The sequence below is a fragment of the Mesoplodon densirostris genome, chromosome 11 (genome assembly GCF_025265405.1).
Source record: "Mesoplodon densirostris isolate mMesDen1 chromosome 11, mMesDen1 primary haplotype, whole genome shotgun sequence".
Classification (NCBI taxonomy): domain Eukaryota; kingdom Metazoa; phylum Chordata; class Mammalia; order Artiodactyla; family Ziphiidae; genus Mesoplodon; species Mesoplodon densirostris.
The window spans coordinates 24,837,052-24,860,257 of record NC_082671.1 but is presented as its reverse complement, the minus strand read 5'-3'; the positions used below and the strand labels follow the sequence as shown (position 1 = coordinate 24,860,257).

The 23,206-nt window shown below is 41.9% G+C and overlaps 1 protein-coding gene and 1 long non-coding RNA gene across 5 annotated transcripts; one reads left to right on the top strand and one right to left on the bottom strand.

Annotated features, from left to right (window-relative positions):
- The first annotated feature begins 1,156 nt into the window (after positions 1–1,156).
- Positions 1,157–13,060, top strand: PTHLH (parathyroid hormone like hormone). 4 transcript variants are annotated; one of them, XM_060113084.1, is made up of 4 exons: positions 1,157–1,302; positions 1,868–1,990; positions 7,973–8,395; positions 12,868–13,060. In XM_060113084.1, the coding sequence occupies exons 2-4, from the start codon at positions 1,890–1,892 to the stop codon at positions 12,875–12,877; spliced, it is 534 nt and encodes a 177-aa protein (XP_059969067.1). In that variant the 5' UTR covers positions 1,157–1,302; positions 1,868–1,889; the 3' UTR covers positions 12,878–13,060. The 4 variants fall into 4 exon arrangements, with proteins under 4 accessions (XP_059969067.1, XP_059969066.1, XP_059969065.1 ...); XM_060113083.1 differs by having other exon boundaries at positions 1,157–1,347; XM_060113082.1 differs by having other exon boundaries at positions 1,157–1,363.
- Positions 11,711–22,545, bottom strand: LOC132498878 (uncharacterized). Its single transcript, XR_009533808.1, has 3 exons — positions 22,464–22,545; positions 12,833–12,917; positions 11,711–12,016 (listed from the first exon to the last, which is right to left on the bottom strand). It is a non-coding gene; the product is annotated as an uncharacterized LOC132498878 (long non-coding RNA).
- Positions 22,546–23,206: the final 661 nt, after the last annotated feature.

The window sequence follows — 23,206 nt, the reverse complement described above, 5'->3', positions numbered from 1 at the left end:
TTCACATCCGCTGCAAGCCCTCCCTAGACGGTACTGCCCAGTAATTCAGAGCAGTCTTTCTTCCCCGCCCAACAGTTTTGGGAAAAACCCCCTGCTTTCCCTTCGCTTCTCCGAGGCAGAGCAGCTTAGAGCGATAGTTCCGCTGCTTCTGCAGGCTGAAGCGACAAGGATAGTCATCCTAGAATATGTAACAGGGGACGCGGGGTCGTGGGGGGGGGCGGGGAACAGAGTAGGTTATCGGGGAAAAGAGTGGGTTAGACTCCTGTCTGTGGGCGGAAGGGCCGTGTGCGCTCCCCAGGAGTTTTCGGTCCCCCTCTGCAATTCAAAAGGGGGTCTCCATCCTGTGCGCGGGCTTTTTTGGACAGGTTCCAGATGTCCTCAGCTGTTCTGAGACAGCAAGAAATGCCATCTCGACCTGAAGTCTGAAACCGTTTTTACTCTTCTGTGCGAAGGATTCCCCCCTGCCTAGTCAACACTCCCCACTCAGCCTGTCCCAGGAAAGGGCCCGGGAGGAGGGTTCCCATCACGCTCCCGGAGCTCCCAAAGCGGGCTTAAGGCTCCTAAAAGGCACTGGCCAAAGGCCCGCGACCTCCCCGCCGAGGATGCCGGGCGACCGAGCTCTCCGCCCCGGCTCCTCGGCCTCCTCCTTGCCGACCGCCCCCGGCGGCCTGGGCGCCCGCGGGGCTCGAGTCCCGCGGGGCTCGGCTGCAGCTGCGCGACGGGGGTCGTGGCTGCTCCGGGCGGTCCGCACGCCCTCGGGACCTCGGCTCGCAGATCCGCGGAGCGGTCCGGGGCCGGAGGGACCCGGCGGGAACGTGCGGATCCGCCCACGTCCCCGGCCCCGGGCTGGCGCGGCGGGGCCAGCGCTCCGGCGTGGGGCTCGGGGGAGCTCCGGGCAGCGCCGGGGGCCGCGGGGAAGGAGGGGGGCTCCCCGTGGCCGGCGGGACGTTCCCGGCTCGGGGCTCCCCTCCGGTCGCTCCGGCCGCCCGTCGCCTCCCCCGCCCCCCGCGCGCCCGCGCCCTTGCTCGCCCCGCGCGCGTTCCTAGGGCGCCACCTCTTTGCGACTCGCTCACTTCTCCGGCAGGTTTGCCTGCGAGCGTGTGAACATTCTTCTGCTCGGCTTTCAACTCTCCTCCAACCTGCGCCGCCCGGCCAGCATGCCTCCCCGGTCGTGAAGCGGGGCCGCTGCTGCCCCGCCGCTCGCTCAGGCCGCCGCCGCCCCTCCGCGCCGCTGTTAACCCGCCCTCGCCGCCACCTGGCCCTCCTGATCGACGACACACGCACTTGAAACTGGTTCCCAGGGTGTGTGGAATCAACTTTCCGGAAGCAACCAGCCCACCAGAGGAGGTAGACAGACAGCTAGGTATATATATGTGGGTCTCGCTGCAAGTGGCTCTGGAACAAGACGGCCTAGTTCGCAAAGAAGCAGACTTCGGAAGGGAAAACTTTCTCTTTTTTTTTTAAGAAGGGGTTAGCCCTGCTTCCCGAACCCAAGATACTGCCGGCCAGATTAATTAGACATTGCTATGGGAGACGTGTAAACACGCTACTCATCATAGATACATATATAAACCCATTTCATTTTGGTTATTATTTCGGAGAAGGCGCCTCTGATTTTTCTTTTTTTTTTTTTTTCTTCCTCTTTTTGGTCCCTTTTTGCCTGTGTGGTTTGGAAAAAGCACAGTAGTTTGTTCCCAAATAAGTAAGTGCCGAGAGGCTCCAGAGAAAGTTTTTTTCTTGCTCTTTTCAAGTTGGGAGATGCCCTTGAAGAGGCTATTTGAGAGCAGGCTGAAGGGGCGCAGCGGGGTAGGGCGGGGAGATGGAGATGCCGGACTGACACTTCGGGCCCCTTTCCTCTCCGTTGCAGGTCCCCAGAGAGAGAGGATACGATGCTGTGGAGGCTGGTTCAGCAGTGGAGCGTCGCGGTGTTCCTGCTGAGCTACTCGGTGCCCTCCTGCGGGCGCTCGGTGGAGGAGCTCGGCCGCCGACTGTAAGTGCCCGGTCCTCCCCAGGGCGCCGGGTGAGGGCTGGGGAGTCCAGGGGGAGAGGCCACCAGGCTGGGGCGCTGCCCAGGGCTCGCCGCGGTCACTGATGCTCCTCGCCCAGGTTAGAGAGCGGAGAGATCCGCTACCTGCCCGGGGCTGAGCCCGGCTCCTCAAACCCGGCGGGAGAACTGGTTGAACCTCAAGGGGAAACAGGCAAGAGACAAGCTTTTTGTGTTTCCATGAGAGGGAGCGTTTTACAGAATCTCCTCTAGGCAAGATCTCCTTTAGTGAGAAAAAAAAGGGGGGTTACTTTCAGGACCTGGGAAGATATTGAAACTGTGAAGATTGCAAGAGACTTAGATAACTCGGAGGAAGCTGAGGGATCCAGGAGACATATGTCTGTGTACACTTGTATACGTACACACTGCATGTGGGTGGCAGGTTTTGTGTGAAAAGCAAAAACTTTACATCAATTTTATTATGAATGACATTATTTTAAGCATATAAAATGGACCACATTACATAATGTAGGCATATTATATAATGAAGTAGTAACAACTTTGCAATGGCACAACTCCAACATTGGTATTGATACCGTTCAAGAACGCTAGAGTGCTTGATTCCAAAATGAATATTAGGTGTGGAAACTTTTTTTTCCCCCTTGGAATTATTGCTAACAGCTCTTTAATCTGGAGTCAAATATTTGCACTGTAGACTGGAAACTTGTATCTTGGCATTTTCATTTGGTGATTCTTTAAGGATAATTTTGACTTTAAAATAGTCATACCTCAAAGCACACCAGAGAATTAACACCATGTTTTGTGACTGAAAAGTTGGAAGAGTGGGCAAGTACACTAGCTTAATAATCCGTTGGACCTAGCAGTTCATTAATGTGTGTAAGACCATCTTTGGGTGATCTTTAAGCTGCACTCTCGGTGTTCAGGATGGGAAAACCATAAAGTTTGAGAACTGAGACAAGTTTGCCTCTGATGAAGGACTTACGGAGAACTTTTACACTAACAATAAAAATAGCAATATCTAATGCTTACAATCAAGTTCCTGGTGCTTCCATGTAAATTCCCAAGGGTGTACAAAGAGGCAACTTTTTATATGTGCCCTTGGTCTATTATTATTAAAGCAGAAAATCCTTAAATGAAATTACTTTAGACATGTCTGAACCTTGGCACCAAAATGAAAATCTATTATGAATCTCCTAAGGCAAATCGTATAGAACATTGTGCTGAAGATAAAGCTGCATTGTATTCTTCAAATCAACATTTTGCTGATGTATTTCTGGAAATTGTATTGACTTTTTGCTCATTTTGAAACTTGTATTTAATTCAGTTATGTAAAATCCATATATAAATATAGATGAAGACTAAATTTTTAAAAGCACACTTAAATGCTGTATTTATTTGGTCAAAAAATACTGTCTTGGAACAGAGCCAATTTTTTTTCTTTAAAGTTGCTTAAGAAATACCTGCTTTCTCTTTTGAGAAACAGTAAATGGGCCATGATTAAATCTACAGTTATGACATAAAAATAGTGCTAAGTTAGTCCTAAAGGCTATTTTTAACTCTTTCCTTGTTGCACCTTGCAAAAGACACATCAGAAACCATTTAGCATCCAGAGACTCTGTTATAGTTTTGTTTGTGGGTGAAATACAATATTGCAGTTAAACACTCACACTCAGCAGATGGTTATAAAACTACCACAAAACACTCTTATAGTTAATGGCTAATAGATCATCACATTACAGCCATGGTTTTTCATGGAGGCTGAAATCATCAGCAGATTAAAAGGTTTCATCAAATTATTGCAGCCAAATGGAGTTTAAAAAAACAAGTCATTATTTTTGCATTATTACCAAGTAACAGTAAATTTTGTGTGCTAGACAAAGCATTAGTCTACTATTACGACAAATCAACCTAGTTTCTTGAAAGAAATTTTAACATATAATCAAATCATATTACTCCCCGATTACTTTTCACACCAAGTATTAGGGAAACTGCTTTAGATGTTTTCTAGCTAAGGGCTAACTTTTAAGGGAGAGGAAACTACTACAACAATAACACTTCCCAGGCCATGGCAATGTAGGTTGTGAACCTTCTGGACCTGTGAGTCCAAAAGGACTTTACTTGAGTCTAGAGCGTGAGTAAGTTGGAGACCTGCGGACATTCTTGTCCAGATGTATGTGGCTTTCGGCAGGTGGCGGTCTTTGTGTTTAACTTAGAAAGCCCCAGCAGATTCAGAAACCTAAAACATCATTGACTGATTTGCTTGGGAGCCAGACTGGGTCTATTCCACTTAGTGAAAAGCATAACTTTCGACTGAGTCATTTGGGTTGGAAGGGACTTCTGGTGAGTCATCTTAACTCTAACACCCTAACCCTGACTCTTCCATGTACCACAGAACTTTTCTTCTCAAACCCACATGCCTTCCTTAGGTGCCTAGCATCAGCACGAGCATGCCATCTCTTCCTGTGCTGAAAACGGAATTCCCATCTCTCCAGCTATTCCCTTTGCTCCATGAGAGCTCCTTAGAAATTTAATCTTCTTCCCTGAAAACTCCCTTGAGAGTGATTTTTTTTAAGGCAGATGAGCTGTATTTTGACTGAATTCAGAGTTATCTGTGTTAAGCATGTCCTCCACATTTTTGCGTCTTTTAATAATAATCAAAGGAGACCATGAACATAGCATACTTGTTTTTCCATGTTGGGTATGTAATAAATGTCATATGAACCATTGTGCTATGCAATGTTTACAGACATATAAAGTAACAGACTGTTACTGAGGCCATATTTACAACTTAAGTACTTCAGAATTATCTAAAGTGAAAGCCTCCCGAATTGGAACATGTTGCCCACCCCCCGTGTACATCTAGTTTGTACATGTTAGTCACTTACCCTTGTCTCAGTTAATGTCTTATTTGGAAAGTAAATAGAACACTCCATGGACCTTATTTCTTGTTGACAATAAAGACACTATTATATCCCTGATCCTCTAATGTAGTTGCTCAATCGGAAATTCATTCTTCACAATATTTTAAATGCAGACATCTTTGAGCTAGTAAGTAAATTATGTAACAGCATTTCTGATTTAACATTTGAGAAAGTCTGTGTTTTCTAATATATTAATAATTACCCCTAAAAGGCAGAAAGAATCTTTGTACCCCATGAAAGATGTACTATTTTAATCTGGACAAAGTTGTGCCATATTGTAGGCTTTTTATAAAACAGAGGATAGAGTGATCTCTCCATTTCCCATGAGAACCATCCTGGGAAAGAGCAGTGCCTGAGTTAGGAAGGCACCATGACTCACAGTTGACAGGCTAGCCAGGATGACAGGCATATATGCCAGTCAGAGGAGGCATGAGCAATGGTGGCTTGATTAGAACAGACTAACTGTTAAAAGTTTTGACCCCGAGTTAAGCTACAATAGGCTGTATTATACATTTGGAGAACAATACAGATGGGTGGCTATCTGCCAGGAATTGAGAAAATAATAAAAGCTCCAAATAGTATAATTGATCACGCCTAAGATCTTCCTTCTTTAATGTGACATTTTGCTAAAAGATACTTATTAAACTGCAATACTTATAATACTTGCAAGTATATCAGTCCTATTCTTTAAAAATGTTATTAGACAATATAAATCTGTTGTAGCAAAGCCTCCAATTTGTAGGTTATTAAAAGTTTCCAGGATACTAACTACTGCCACAAAGTAAGTGAATTTTAATCTAGTCACATGTGGCACCTTCAAAAAGGAAGAGAGACTCCTTCATGCCTCATTTAAACCAGGCTCCTGTTAAATTCCTTTCCATTAAGTCATGTCTTTTTTGCACAAGCTTCATGGCTTAAAGTCAGTGCACACGCTAAAATGCTGAAAGGAAGCTGGTATTCTGGCTATAAGGTCCGGAGAAATAATGACTGTGTTTTCATGCCTTACCCTTCTGGGACTCACAATATAACCAGACAATCTCTCATTCCCCCAGTGATAATCCAGACTAGGAATCCTGGTTCGTTATTCTGGTGAGGAAAATGTACTTCTTGGGACAAGCTTGGTCTTCAAGGAAACTGATAAATTGCTGTCCATTTGCCCCTTGCCATGGTGCCTACCACAGGCTCTTTATGTCCTTCCTTTCTTGTTTCCTCAACATACACTTCAGCTTCAGCAAGAGAAAGGGTTGAGGAAGTCAAAAAACAATCTTGGTTTTAGAATCAAAAGACTTCGTCTTTGGAGCCTGGTTCTGCCTGTTCTCATCATGTGAGCAAGTGTGAGGCCTTTAATCTCTCTGAACCTCACTTTCCACATCTGTAAAATGAGGAGAGTGCTATTTATTATTGTCATATTTCTCTGAGGAGTTAAAGTTGTATTAATGAAAGTAATAAGAGACCAGATAAATCTATCGTAGTGTCAGGAGAATGACAATACGTGGGATGCAGCCCTGTGAAATACCTTCAGATACTTTTTTTTTTTTTTTAATTTTTGGCTGCATCATTGGGTCTTCGTTGCTGCGCATGGGCTTTCTCTAGATGCGGCGAGTGGGGGCTACTCTTCATTGCAATGCGCGGGCTTCTCATTGTGGTGGCTTCTCTTGTTGCGGAGCACGGGCTCTAGGCACGCAGGCTCAGTAGTTGTGACTCGCGGGCTCTAGAGCGCAGGCTCAGTAGTTGTGGCACACGGGCTTAATTGCTCTGCAGCATGTGGGATCTTCCCGGACCAGGGCTCGAACCCGTGTCCCCTGCATTGGCAGGCGGATTCTTAACCACTGCACCACCAGGGAAGGCCCCTTCAGATACTTTTGAAAATGAGCCACTTTGGGGGGTTGTTTCAGTGGTACAAATTGGAGTTAGGTGCAGCATAGTTGTAGCAGACATAATATGACTGATTCATGTATGCAATTCCTAAATGTGGCTAATAAATCCACACAGAATAATACAAGAATGCATGAATGGATATTTAAGCAGGAGTTGGGGTGTTATCTAAAAGAATTGATAGAGAATTCGTTTATTCTTTTTCACTATATTTTCATTAGAGTGTTGTTTAAATAGGAAAATCATATTTGTTTCTAGAGATATTTTTAAGACAAAGAACAAATAGAAAAGTGAATTTCTCAGTTGAGTACTAAGGATATTACCCTCTGAAATTCTAAATTAAAAAAAAAAAAGATGCACAGATGAAACAGAATGATCTCACTTAATCTAAACACTCAAAGTCATTTTAAAGAGACCACCCACTAGTTTACAGAAAATGATGCATGCTCTCTCTGACAACTGGCCTTCAAATATAGGTTCTTGGTAGCCCATAGTCTAATATCAATCACGTTCAAATTCAGTGTGTTAGGTGGTTTCCTAGACAGGCTTCACAGCTCACTTCATCCTTCAGTCTTTGTTTGCTTTTACTAGTAGAGCTTGCTCTTCTTTGAGATTCAGTAGTAGTAGTATTTTCTCAAGTGGGGAGCAGTATGTGTGCATGCACGCCTGCTCATGCACAAGTGTGCCTGGGACGAGTACTCAGGTGAAATCAACCACCTTTTTGTTTCCCAGACTAGGACACCTGGATTTATTTCCGCAACACAACTCTGAAAAATGTGGGGGGGAAAAGCCCAGTGGTTTCTGTCCATTTCTTTGAATAACTGAATCATAATATTTTAAATTGAGAAGACAGCATAGAAATCTCAGAATCTGATCCTTTCCTTTTAAACAGATGGGGCCTCTGAGGCCCAGTAACGTTCATGTTCTCACCAAGGTCACGGACCTAGGGAGCCGCATAGCTGAGGCTGGAGCTGGAGCCTCCTAACGGCCGGCTCTTCCCTTCCGCTCTCGCCCCTTCCCTGCTCAGTCGGCTTGCAGCTCTCCCAGCTTAGTTTGTATCCTGTATTGGATCAACTAGACAATTTAAAGGGCTTTCCTCAAGTCTTTGTGGTCTCTGCCGTCTACTAAAATGTCATTGTTTCCTTCCCCTCCTGTTCTTTTTCCCTTAAAGCAAAAGAGCTGTGTCTGAACACCAGCTTCTCCATGACAAGGGGAAGTCCATCCAAGATTTACGGCGACGATTCTTCCTTCACCATCTGATCGCGGAAATCCACACAGCTGAAATCAGAGCTACCTCGGAGGTGTCCCCCAACTCCAAGCCTGTTCCCAACACCAAGAACCACCCCGTCCGATTTGGGTCTGAGGATGAGGGCAGATACTTGACTCAGGAAACCAACAAGGTGGAGACGTACAAAGAGCAGCCACTGAAGACACCCGGCAAGAAAAAGAAAAGCAAGCCTGGAAAACGCAAGGAGCAGGAAAAGAAGAAGCGGCGAACTCGATCCGCCTGGCTGAACTCGGGTGTGGCTGGGTGTTGGCTGGAAGGGGACCACCTGTCTGACATCTCCGCGACATCGCTGGAGCTCAGTTCACGGTAACCGGCTCCCGGGGCCCCAGCCCCTCCTCCGTGCCCCCAGGTGGGGTATGGAGCCTCTATTCTGCTTTGGCTTGCACAGACCTAGAATCTCCTCCCTATCTGTCCCTCCATCAATGGCTCCACAATTTAAAAGCTTACAAAACCAAGATGGCTCAGGATACGGCCTGCCTTAAAGCAGTGTGCTCCTAGCCCTTCAACACCCACGGGGTTTAATCACCCTGCTTCTTTCTCCACCAACAAATCCCGACACCAATCCTTTAGTGCTGTACTAACCCCTTTCATTTTTTCACTCAAGCTTTAGAAGCTACTGCACCTTCACCATTTGTTAGAGAAACGTATTGATTTCCCCCACTCACACCACGTCAAACTTTATGATTGTTTTTTCTTTCTTTCTTTCTTTCTTTTTTACTCCAAGGGAGAATGCAGAAGGCTTTGATATGACCTACAAACACTACAGAAAAATATCTTACCATAAACAGTTCTCAGCCGTCCACATTTTTTAATTTAAATTTAATTAAAAATTAAATATATTTTCATTTAATTAAATTTAAAATTTTAAACACAGACTTTACATTTATTTAATTAAATTTAACTCTGGTTTCTACCAGTTCATGAAACAAAAATCATGATTTCTGAAAATTTTTAAGTATAGACTTCATTATAAGATATAAGTTTTTCTCATGTATCTATTTGTCCAGAGCAAGTTGAAATACTTCCTCTAGGGTATTATAGTAGGAATAATAAAACCACATCTATGTGGCTTGTTTATTCTTAGCTCACAGATGCTCATATGCACAGACTTTGGAGCCAAAACCCTTAGGTTCAAGTCTTGGGTCTAAACTTATTAAAGCTCATAACATTGGGCAAGTTCCTTTCTAAGGTCTTTCTAAGACTAACTCCCCTCTTCGGTGAAATAAAGATAGTACTTGTGCCAACCTCACTGGGTCAGGTGAAGATTAAGTGAGATTACATGGAATTATTATTTGGGTGCTTTTAGATTTCGCTCTGGTTGCACCATCCATCTATCTATCTATCTATCTATCTATCTATCTACCTATGTGTGTTTCTGTGAGGCAAAAACGGGGCAAGTATTAATCTCATTTTATAAAATAGAAAACGAAGGCCTTCCACAGTTAAGGCAACTGAGCAGACCTGGGAACTGGGATAGGTGGTCCTCAGAGCTGCCTTTATTTCATTTCCTGACGCTTAGGCCAGCGCCGTGTTAGTGCTGCTCTTTACCCCTGCATTTCCGCTGATAGGACCTTTTTTGGTTTTTACTTTTCAGTACAGCCCTTCTGTGGGGTTTGAAAGAAAGAGGAAAACAACACAAGAATGCATCATATGCAGTAATGATCTCATTATTTAAAGAGTCCCCTGTTACTTCTCCAATCCTTTCCCCTGACTGGTAGAGATAGGATGACAGAGTGATGTTTCAAAGGGGATTTTGAACCTTTTTACCATCACATCTATCTTCGAGTTACGCTGACAAAGCCCATCATTAAATAGCATATAAATAATAGTTATACTGGTTAAGTAGTACAGCTTCAGTAATCAATGGGCAGTGGCACTAGAGGAATCTTTAGCATAGTGAATTATCTATTCTGCAGATATCTAATGGATCTATAAGGGGTAACAAACCCCATAAATCTTGGTGTAATGCACATATTCAGTGTATTTTAAGATATGATCCTAATTGTACATATTTATAACTAATGCAAGGGTTTTACTTTATTGCCAGAACCTATTTTTATCCATTATATATATATATAATATATATGTTATAAAAACAGAAGTAGAGATACTTTTTAATGAATTCTATTCATTTAAAATTTGCAATGCTCTTAAATATCTGGAGAATTGAAAACCAGCCCTCGTCAATTCTTATCCCAAAGGTGTCTCTAAGTTAAAGCAGATTTAGTAACCGTATGCTAACACACATATATGGAATCTTAAAAAACGGTACTGAAGAACCTAGGGGCAAGACAGGAATAAAGACGCAGACCTAGAGAGTGGACTTGAGGACACAAGGGGGAAGGGGAAGCTGGGATGAAGTGAGAGAGTTGCACTGACATATATACACTGCCAAATGTAAAATAGATAGCTAGTGGGAAGCAGCTGCATAGCACAGGGAGATCAGCTCAGTGCTTTGTGACCACCTAGAGGGGTGGGATAGGGAGGGTGGGAGGGAGGCTCAGGCAGGAGGGGATGTGGGGATACATGTATACGTATAGCTGATTCCCTTTGTTGTACAGCAGAAACTAACACAACATTGTAAAGCAATTACAATCCAATAAAGATATTTAAAAAAATAGATTTAGTAAAAATTAGGCAGTACCCTAATCAAATCCAGACCTAGGACTGAAAGAAGTAGAATACTTCTGCTTCTCCTTTCTGTTCCCTGGTTCTGAGGGATGTTCATGGAAAGCACTGTTCATTTGGCAGCCAGATGTTGGCATTCTCCCAATACAATGCAATAGAGGTGTAGAGAAGAGTGGGGAAATTCAGGAGTGTACTGATGAGAACATATGGAGTCATGCAAATTTTGTAATCCAACTAGGATCTTTTCAGAATTACTATTTTAAAGATTTGTAAGCAACCAACCTTTTATTAATGTCCTCTCTTTAATCTCTTTGCATTATTATACTATGATTTAAGAGGCCTGATGATATAGCAAGCACGGACTTTATTATACTATATAATAGTGGTGGTATTTCTTAAAAGAAACTTGTGCTAACACTGTCTGGATCCTCTCACGTGAAACATTCAGTGGAAAATACATAGCTTTAAATTTTGGAAATTACATTTTGGAATTTTTGATGTTGCAAATGAGGTGTCCAGTTACAGTAGAACTCATTTAATTGAGACCATATAATTTGCCTTGGCAAACACTGATTTAGAAATAATATAAAAGCTTTTCAGTACTCAGAAGAGCTAGAGGTCTAAAGTGTTGTCATACTCATATGTGTAATAAACATATACATATACTTTTAGGTCATGGTATATATTTTACCTGACTGTTCCACTACATGCCTTTGTTAAAGGGAAATCAGAAGGAAAGATAACAAGCAAACTGGCTGGGCAGGGTGAAACTTAATCAAAAGATCTTTTCCTTGGTCCTTTAATTTATTTCCTTTTTCTTTCCTTCTGAGGAAATAACTGTTCGAGACTATTCATTCCCTCCCTGCTTGTGTTACTCTTAAACTTAATTCACTAAATACCATTTAGTACCAAGACATTTAAAAATCAGTACAGTAAGCAAATTATTGAGTTTGACAGTTGCCTTTTGGACTTTATTCATAGCATCCATCCATATCCACCTACCATTTAAAATTTTAATTGTAAACTATTTTTCTTCTGTGTAACTAGGAGCTATTTTATCATTCCAAACAAGACTCTTGGTGAAGAGGCCAATTCCTTAAGACATTAAAACACCCTAAATGCTAAACTTACTTTTCATTCTTCAAGCTGCACATAAAATTCCTAAATTGTCAAGAGTTTGCTTCTTGGTAGGTCTCACAATCATGCAGGTCTGCCATGTAAAACTCTGGCTGTTAATGCAGTGACACAGCCAATCAGATTCCATTCCGTAGTTGTTTCCTTGACACCAATATGTATTCCCTGAAATAGACCACACAGAGAGAAGAGAAAAGGAGAGAGGAAAGCAGAGAAAAAGTCACTAGCTCATCTTAAAATACTGTCATTCCAGTGTTTAGAAGGGTTTGAAAAGGTGTCAGTCCCAAGTGGTAACTTATTTTGGGTAATAAAACAAACACAGTGATATGAAATATTGTTATTTTATACTTTAAAATTAATTGATTCTTATTCTCTAATTTAAAATGGGCTTTCCCAATCTCTAATGCAAGATTCAGTCAAAAAACTAGCAGCAATTCTATCTTAGTTTTGGCTTCAAAAACTAAAATCCAATGATAGTTTTATTCATTAGTGTTTAAGGACAGCTAAGGAAGGACAGATATCATCAAATCATCAACCAAACATACTTTGTTTAATTACACATCCTTCTAACCTTTACCCCAAATCACACACTCTACCCTCACAACAGCCCATTATCTTAGTGAGAGATTGGCCAAATGAGAACCTGAACAGAATAAGCAACCTTTGCATCACCTCTGTTGGGCATCACCGGGGAATAAACTTCTAAGCAAGGTGTATTTAATGATGTATTGCACAACCTGGCCTTATTTCTGAATTCTCAAATTTGTCCCTTACCCATTTTCCTTTCTGCTGTACATTGACCATTTGATCAGATTAAAGACCGGGCCTGTAGCAGAGGTTCTAGAAAGTCAGGTGGATCCCACAATCACCTTCTGTAAAAGATATTTACAAGCAGTCCCCTGAATCTCGTTCTATTGTGATTCTATGTTCCTTAATTTACATCCTTTATTTTATGTCTCTTCATTTGTAAAGAGAATTAACCTGTTTTCTCTTCTTTCCCTTCTTTCTCTTTACAGGAGGCATTGAAATTTTCAGCAGAGACGTTCAGAAGACATATTGCAGGATTCTGTAATAATGAACATATGGAAAGTATTAGAAATATTTATTGTCTGTAAATACTGTAAATGCATTGGAATAAAACTGTCTCCCCCATTGCTCTATGAAACTGCACATTGGTCATTGTGAATATTTTTTTTTTGCCAAGGCTAATCCAATTATTATTATCACATTTACCATAATTTATTTTGTCAACTGATGTATTTATTTTGTAAATGTGTCTTGGTGCTGCTGAATTTCTATATTTTTTGTAACATAATGCACTTTAGATATACATATCAAGTATGTTGATAAATGACACAATAAAGTGTCTCTATATTGTGGTTGATTTTAATGAATGCCTAAATAATTATCCAAACTGATTTTCCTCTGCGCATGTAAAAATAGCAGTATTTTAAATTTGTAAAGAATGTCTAATAAAATATAATCTAAATTACGCCATGTCTCAGAAGGTGAATTTTATGTGTACATAGATATATCCTTTAAGATTTCTAGTAGAAGAAACATGATGTAATTTTTAACTGTATTTGAATATGGTCTTAAGTTTAATATGTTTATATTGGTACAAATTCCAACATTTTCAAATTAAAATGTATTTTTGTCTGATATTTAAGTTCAATTCAGCAGAATGGCTGAATTATCTAGACATCATTTTATGAAGTACATCCAATTCAAGGTGAAGAGTGGAGAGGGCAGAAAAAAAGCAGAGAAAAGTCAGGAGAAAAAAAATTAAAGAAACATAGTCCAGGGCTTCCCTGGTGGCGCAGTGGTTGAGAGTCCGCCTGCCGATGCCGGGGACGCGGGTTCGTGCCCCGGTCCCGGAGGATCCCACATGCCGCGGAGCGGCTGGGCCCGTGAGCCATGGCCGCTGAGCCTGCGCGTCCGGAGCCTGTGCTCCGCAACGGGAGAGGCCACAACAGTGAGAGGCCCGCGTACCGCAAAAAAAAAAAAAAAGATTCTATCATACAGTTAGCAAAACATGGCCACATGCAAAGCTCCTCCTAAGGACTCAATCAAACGATTCAGAGGAGGTGTTAAATACTGGTAGCTACGAAGATTCCAAAGGCTGAAGGTATTACTTCACTGAATTATATTATCATGTGTCCTGGTCAACTCCTTAAGAGAAGTACTGTTACTTCCAAGTTGCCAATGTTACTTCCCTAATTATTTTGTGAACTTATTGAGGGCAGGAACCTTGTCTTAGTCAATGTATATCATCCAACAATAGATAACAGCATTAGTACATAGCAGGTGCTCAAGAAATGTTCACTGAACAGAACTTAAAAGTTCTTTCAGTTTCTGGATGAATGAACTGAAAAGCAGAGTTAAGCAAAAAGTCTGCTGGATGTAGGAGATGGATCAGAGGTTTGAGTATTTCAGACTCCCGTGTCATGCCATTCTCTTATTCCAATAACAAGAAGCCCAGAGAATGACTAACTGCTCCAAGTTATCAACCTTTCACCAGAGTGACCTTTGTTTTTCAGCTTCTGGTTTACTAGGAACTTTTCCAGCCCTGAAAGTACAAGAAGCAAGGGTTTGTACTGAGTATACAGCAACCTCCCAGAGGAAGTGAGGAGAATTTAAAATATCAGGTTACCATCCTATGAATATACTGCACAGACATTACCCATAAGGTCCAGTTGTGCACAAAGAGGCACACTGCTATTTTGTCGGAAGATTAATAGACACAGTTCCCAACCAGAGCTACCCAACATCAGGATGAGAACATTCACATCTCTGTGCAAGTTCCCGATACGTTCACATTTACAAGTACAAAGCACAAGGGGTATGTTTTCAAACTGTATTTTAATTAAACTTCAAAACATCTTCCAGAGAATTTCCTTACATTTCCCTCCAAGCTGGAAGACACTTACAAATGACAAAATGTGTCACCCCTGAAAACATGGATTGTTTTAATGGTGACCCCTACTCCTTGCCAAGTCTACTTTGCTTTGGGGCCTGAAAAGCAAAATCACCCATCCATCTTCCACTTGAGCTCACTGGCTTGTCACCGAAGAACTGCTGGCAGATAATCCATTTTCTACAAAATGAAATCAAAACAATTACAAACTGTGCCATGTTGGATTTAGTAATTCTATATTCACATTACTCTTTCTTTCACTCATCATGAGTTTTAGTAGAACGCTTGAGTCAATGTAGAATACAAACAATACATTGAAGTGTTGTATCATGGCTATCTAGAGGTGAAAGAAACTAGAAAACAGGCATGTTGTCTTAAGGAGAATTTTTTCTCTTCAGATGACAGAGTGAGAGATTCTTAATTCCGCAAGAACTAGAAATTTTATTCCTTAACAACATTTTATGACATTATAACAACTAGTATGTCATAAAGAATGAGTTAGCCTAACACATTGCCTAATATAATAGAGCTAATACTTGTTTTCCACTAGCTTATTATGCCCAGCTTGCACTAACCTAATTTACACTCTAATCTTTCCAAGCATCTCATGAGGTAGAGGTTTGTTGTCTCCATTTCACAGGTGATGGAGTTTTGCCTGAGACGGATTAGACAACTTGCCCAAGAACAAGCAGAGGTCACAGGGCAGAGAAGGGACTCAAAGCCAGGGCATCTGACTCCTGAGTCTGGACTTTGTGCACCATTGCTACAGCGTTGCAGTAAAGCTTGGTCAGAACAAGCATCTTTGAGACAAAACTATTTTGGTCTTGCTTTCAGCGAGTTCAGTGAGATCATAGGTTTGAGATGATCCTATTTTCCTCCACTCTCTACTGTCTGGGAGGGCATCCCTTACCAGCCTCTCTCCTGCTTTCCTCCTTGGCATCTTCTAAGGCTGACTACAGCCTTCTATTTCACAAAGCTCATAAAGTGCTCTCTCTCTCTCTCTCTCACACACACACACACACACACACACACACACACGCAAGAAGCCCAGGTGTTTGCACAGTCCCATGAATGAGCAGCTGTTGCTTTAAAAGGAAGGTGGCAGAGGAGGCCAGGGAGCACTGGCTGGCAGGCGGTGTGTAAACTATACAGAGAGCCACTTTCTGTAAGAAGGCTAAAACATATTTAAAATGGGACCACCTCAGAGATGAAATCTTCCCCCTCCTGTTACCGCTCAACCTGCTCCAAAACTCCAATATTCAGTTTTTCCAAGTGTCCCTCCCCCTCCCCCGGAGTTTGATGATTTTCTGTGTGAACACTTGGCACATTGCAGAGCAGCTGCATTTAGGAGTCACAAACGATCGCCCAATCGCCGCAGTTAATTCTTTGCCCAGCTAGCAGATGCACGTGCCCAGCCTGCGTGCCCGGCAGTCCACTGCCCACACAGGGAGACAATGAGTGAGCCAGCAATCTTTCTTTCCAAAGGGTTTTCCTCTCTGGGTTGGCTTTTGGCTACTTATTTATTTCTTTTTAAATTACCTGGAAAAGAGGAAAGAAAACGTTTCCATCGAGATCACCTTGGTTTAAGGAAGAAGGATGCCGTTGGTCGCGGGAGGGCGCTGCGAGGGAACAGAGCGAGGCGTGATTCGGGTTTCAGCTTCTTTCTGTTGGAAATCAGCCTGGGGATGACGGTGAAGACCGCACACCAGCTCCTGGAGGTGCTTGCTGGCTTGACTTGGGTTCGAACACCCGGCCTCTTGAGTGTTTTTGTTTTGGTTTGGTTTGGGTTTTTTGCGGTACGCGGGCCTCTCACTGTTGTGGCCTCTCCCGCTGCGGAGCACAGGCTCCGGACGCGCAGGCTCAGCGGCCATGGCTCACGGGCCCAGCCGCTCCGCGGCATGTGAGATCTTCCCGGACCGGGTCACGAACCCGTGCCCCCCTGCATCGGCAGGCAGACTCTCAACCACTGCGCCACCAGGCAGGCCCTCACCCCAGCCTCTTGAAATCTCCCCACATTTCCCTCCGAGAGTCTGAAATTCCCTACCTTTCTTAGTCAGATTTATCCTTCTACTTTTATAGCTCTCGATCTAAGTGTGAAGAATCCTGCCCTAATCAGAGCCGTCTTTCTCTTTTACACTAAGTGAATCTTCTAAAGAGATACAACTAAACACATGTTTTATTCCCAGAGGGACACACAAGTCTTAGGGTAATGGCTACACATACTTTATTAATTCACCGGTTAGGGGGGTAAAAAACATATTTTTACTTTTTACTGTGCTGGACTATTAGACCGTGTCCCTCCAATTGGCTATAGCTCTCATGACCTAACTCCTCGTCCCACATTTTCCAAGAATCACATAGATTCATGTGCCTGAGTGATGACAATGACAGCTACTCTGTGAACCTAAAGGCAGAGTCAATTCTGTCCTTTCCTGCGGATAACTAGTTTTCTGGTGGATTCTGTCCTGATATCACCTGCTCCTATGATGTCACGATCAAGAGGCAGTTAGCTTGAAAAGTCAATGTCAAAACAGACTGTGTGAAACTGATTTGATTGTTGGGTCTGCAGTTCATATACTACTTGGCCTTTCTGGATGCCATGCTGAATCTGCAATTGCTTATTTTATCTTTTCTTATACCAAATATGTTTTTAGCCCTTATTTCCTATTGCGTTCAAGCTTTTCTTGGAGGGTTGGCCTAGCAGCAGCCTATTGCCTAGTAAATACATATCTTTTTAGTTGGGAGTGACTGGGTCGCCTGGAAACATCTTCTTCATCAGGGTTGGAAGTTGCACTTCCTTGTATTCAACACAAACTGTAGCTTAATACAAATCCTGGACAGTTTCAATCATCTTTTACTGTAGTTATAATGGTGACAATAATAATAATCCCTTACGACCGTTTAGTGTTTCTGTAGTCAACCACCACAGAAATAACATCTACAGAGAACCAAACCAACCTTGAGTAATCTATAATAAAAATTCAAAGTTTGAGTGTTTTAAGTACATGCAATGTATTTTATAGTAATAAAATGATAGGGCTTTTCTGATAGGTGAGAAGTAAGAGCTCGAGAATGGTTCTAGGGTGCTTTTCTATTGTTCCAGAAGAAGTCCACTCAGCAGATGCGCTCTTCAACATTCATTCCACACACTTAATCAACATTTCTCATGAGTTAGGCCCAGAGGACATAGAGACAACTGAGGCGCAGTCCCTGTTTCAAGGACCCAATAGATTACCTACTGCAGTTGAACTCTGCTAAGCTTTCTGCTGGTACCACCTGGAATTAGGAGGAGAAATATTTCTGCTTCAAATACTGCATCCCTTGTTTAGTGAACACATGTTGTTTGTCTTCCCAGGGAAGGGAAAATATTTGTGCTTCCAGTTGAAAACTATGCAACTAGACTCTAGGCAAAACCTCTCTGGTTTATCAGATTCCGATTCTGTGGGAGTTGTTTTATAATTCTCTGAATTGTAAGTGACCAGTAGCAAGACAAAATAATTCTTGTCTATAATGTTGTCCTGTAGAGGTTCAATTAACTTCTTCCCAACACCCCCAGCCTTGGAAAAAATAGTTCTGCCTCCATTGGCACATTCATTTCAATCTTTTTTGAATGTGTTATAATCTGTCTTGCCCTCTCATTGATTAGTGTGTAGAATAAACCTGTAGCACATGTTCATTTACATATCTACACCAGACTTTTTTTTCCTTTTTTTAAAATTATCTTGTAACAACAGTATCTTCCACTTGAGGGATCCACCCTTTCTCCATTCCATGCGTTTTGGAGGACTGGAGGGTTAACACAACCTTCTAGTCGGCGGAGTGAGCAAATGACCCAAACTTTGTCAAACAGAGAACTCCATTATCCCTGATTGGTTTAGGGATGGGCACATGATCAAAAATAGCCAATCAGAGTTCTCCTGAACTTTTCTGCCGTGCATTATGGGAATTATGTTCTTACTTCTTTTGCATTCTTGGGTTGTAAGAAAAATGTCTACATTTTTTTGTGTGTTCGTCTTCCCCAGATGCATAAAAGAAGCTGTCCAGTACAGGAGGGAAAGAATCCAACTTACAAAGAAAATCAGAGACAAGAAATGAAAAAAGACAACGCTGACACCATGGTTTGTGCCCTGGATCCACCCATTCCTAAAGTTTTTAGTTATATGGCAAGGGGCTGTGGAGTGGGGGAGAGGAGAAGCAATCTCCTTTTTCTTTATCTTTTTTCTTTTTTCTTTTTTTTTTTAATCTTCTTTTTCTTAAACTAGTTTTGTTAGGTTCTGTCACATAGATCTAAAGGGTTCTGAAAAACAAGCCTGACTTCTAACTTGCCTGATTTTCTCCTCTTTTCCAACAGCCTTATATCTACTGCAGAGAATGTCTTTGAGCAGCTAAGCTACAATAACAGATCATTTTAAGACCACAGAGGTAACTGAGATAAAGAAGGAATAACACACTACTCACTTATATTAAGACAGGCTTAAAGCAGTAGGCAGGCTTTTCTAGGGTTTCTTGTTGCCACATAATTTCCAAAGCTGCAATAACTTCCTCTGGTACCGGAGCCCTGAGTTATAGTTCTTTTTTTTTTTCTCATCCGAAACCACCAACATGTTCAAGCACTGTCCACCTCTCTTCCCCAACCCAACAATATGGGGTACCTGTAGTAGTCTGGGTTCTCCAGAGGAACAGAACCAATAGGAGAGAGAGGGAGAAAGAGAGAGAGGGAGAGAGAGATTGATTTACTACTATAAGAAACAGGCTCATGTAATTATGGAGTCTAAGTTCAAGATCTACAGTCAGCAGTCTAGGGACGCAAGAGAACTGATGGTATAGTTCCAGTTTAAGATCAAAGACCTAAGAACCAGAAGAGCCAATGGTGTAAGTTCTGGTCCAAGTCCAAAGGAAGGAGAAGACCAATATCCCAGGTTAAAAACAGGCAGAGAAAAAGAATTCTTATCAGCCTTTTATTCTATTCAGTACTTCAACAGGTTGGATAAGGCCCACCCACACAGGAAGAGCAATCTGCTTTACCCAGTCTACTGACTCAAATGTTAATCTCATCCAGAAACACTCTCACAGTCACACTCAGAAATCATGTTGAACAGTATATGGACACCTCAGAGCCCAGCTGCATCGACACAGACAAGTATCCACCACAGTGGCCCACTCTCCTGCTAGAGCACATTGCAGAACAGAATCAAGACCAAGAAAATGAGCCAACAAGGAGTACCTCTTAAAATCAATAAATATTTAAAATATTTTTATAGAGGGGAAGCTATATGCTATGTGAGGGAAGAGTAGAGAGGGGAAAACTCTTGAGGTAGCCAGCAATTACCCTCTCTTCTATTGCCCGTCAACAGTTCCCCTATAACATCAGATTTGCACTTCCCAGTTTAGCAAAAGGAAAGCTTTGAGGATAACCAGCCTCAGCCTTCTTAGAATGCAATTTAGTGATTCATTGTTGTTATTTAAGCATGCCTCTTGGGTGTCTCACTGACCCCACTCCAAGATGCTAATCAAAATAGTCCTTCAATGACAATCATAGTCCCCCAAGTTTTGGAAACACAACTTGCTCCATTCTGTACACATTCAGTGATGTTTTAACACCCTGCACAGCTATCCACCCCTTCAGTCTAGCTCTGGCTCTCTGTACTTTTCCTACAGACATTCTTTTTACACTGTAGTTTAATTGCCCAGCTACTTCTCTATATCCTGGTAGACTGTAAATTCCATGATGACTGTATCTTTTGTTCCATCACTAGTGTATGCAATAGCTTGGCCAATGGTAGGTATTCAGTAAGAATTTGTTGAACAGGTATGAATACGTTACCTCTACATGAGGATCTTATCTACCTTACCTCTTTTATTGTATATTTGTCAGAGCAGTGCCCGAAACACAGAAATATATGTGTGTGTATTATAGTTTATTATATTATTATTATTATTACTATTATTATTCCTCTTGACTTTCTCCCAGGAAGTCTGTGACAAAACACCCTCCTGATTATGGGCGCTTACCTTATGACTTGGGTTCTGTAAACTGACTTGCCCACCCACATCAGCATAATCATTTGTTTACTCACCATTCAACAAATATTGTTTACTTGCTTTCAAATAGAATGTATAATAAATATTTACTGGTACATAAGTTATGCTCACAGGGCTACAGTTTCTAAGGTCATTTCTTTTCTCTTTATGTTTTCCTTGTTCATCGTTTTGACCATATCCTCTAGTGAATTGCAGCCTTACCTTGATTTCCTATCACGCTTTAAGTCAAACACAAATTTCTGAGTGTTTCTTTCAAAGGCTTCTACTGGCTTGACCCACCCTCTGACTGTTTTCATCTCCTGCTCTAACCTTGTCTTCACCTTCCAGACTAACTAAATTTATTGTCATGTGGTTCCTTCCACTGGTTCTTCCTCTCCTGGCTGTGAGCCTTTGTTCAATTTTTTCCATATCTATGGAACAATAACCAAACCACAAGTTTCTCCTCTTTAAATCACAACTCAAGGACCAACTGCTCCAAGGAGTTTTTCCCACCCATCTTCCAATCCATCAGCTCATCACTGACCCTGACTTCCACCACAGCATAACCTTGAAATGACTGAATTTATAAGTATGGTGTGGCTGTAGTCCAACTTCTGGCTTACGTCAATACTAATGGTTTAATCTCAGTATTAATCAATGTTAAATTTGGAAAGAACCAAAAGAAATGTTCAATAGTCATTAAATCAACATTGTAAAATTTAGCATTTTGTGGTGAAGACAGTTAGGTATATTTCATTTGAGTTTAATGAATCTATTCCCTGCCTTGTTCCATGGGATTTGACATTACAACAACATGACAAACAATGACAATTAAAATTAAACATCAAGATCAAGGAAAATGTGGATAGAGTAAAATAGCAAGATGACAGAGAAAACTGGAACATAAATAATCAGGCCATAGAGTCCTCCATGGTTAGTAAAGCTGAATTGCCCATTTAGCTCTGATTTTGGCACTCAGATTATTCATCAAGCCCTCTTTTTTTTTTTTACTTAATATTTAAAATTAATCCATCCTCTGAATGACATGAAAATGATCAGGTTACTAGTACTTTTTGGAGTTGATGCTATACTGTTTTCAAAAATGTTTCATGTGAAACGTAGTCCCAAAAGACCTGGCATAAAAAGGAGGTGGGGGGCGTCTGTGTTCAATTCGGGAAGCTTTGAGTAATCCCACAGAAAATAACCTTATTTTAATTTGTAAAAACCCAGTACTTCCCGAACGAATTGGAACCCGATCTCCCAACTTTCTCCCCACATCACACCCCACAGAAGTAGCTTGCAAGTGGCTCCCTTGGGAAAAGGTGGTGTAACAATAACAAAGAAATCAGGACCAAAACACCTTGAGATGTTTCAATTGTATTTGTAATGTTTTAGTCATTAAGCTGGGTGGTGGGTGTACAGGTATTCACAATACAATTCTATATACTTTTTGATGTGCTTGATATATTTCCTAATTACAAAAATAAAAACAAAATAAAAAATAATCCCCCTGATGGAAATCTAGCTTCCAGCAGCTTCTCCAAAGCACTGAGCAGGGAAAGGGTGCTGACTTTAACTGTGGAATGGCCTCTACTTCACAGCTCAATTATTATTTGGAACAATGATAATTATAACAGTAACAATAACAGCAGCAGATCCTTACAGAGTACTTACTGTGTGTCGATCATTCTTTTCAGGGCTCTACTCTTATCAATTCGTTTAATCAACCCTCTGCACCAGCACTGTTATTGTTCACATCTTACACATGAGGAAACGGAAGCATAAAGAGATTAAGTAACTTGCTGAAGGGAAGAGGCGGAGCTGGGATGCCGATCACAGCAGCCTGACTCCTGAATCTGTGCTTTACCAGTGCCCTGTGCTGCATAAGCCCCATTTTACGCAGTGTGGTCAAGGAAGATCTTCCCAGTATGGAGACATTTGAGCAAAGCCCTGAAGGAAGTAAGAGAGAGAGGCATGAAGATTTCTGGAAGAATAGCACCCCAGGCAGAAGGAACATCAAACCATTGTCTATGAGGCAGGTGTGCTTGGCCAGTTTGAAGAACTCTATAACATATACGACCCCACACAATCAAAGCCCTGTGCATCTCCCCAGACTCCACTTTATGTTCATTTATCCATTATTTTTAGTGCCTTCCGCATGGCTTTCATTCTATCACCTCTAGAATTCTTCTTCTCTAGAACCACTCCTTCTCTCCCTCTCCCCAAGCCCCTACCTTTATCAGACTAACTTTTTTGGGTCTTGCCTTATGTTGCCTCTGCTATTATTTCTTTGGTTCCCTCATAATTGGACTATTTCCCATATATCTCATTTCTCTGTCTTTCCTCCCAATAGCTAACATTTATTAGGTACTCCCCATGGGCCATGATTATGCTAAGATCTTGGCTGGAATCATATC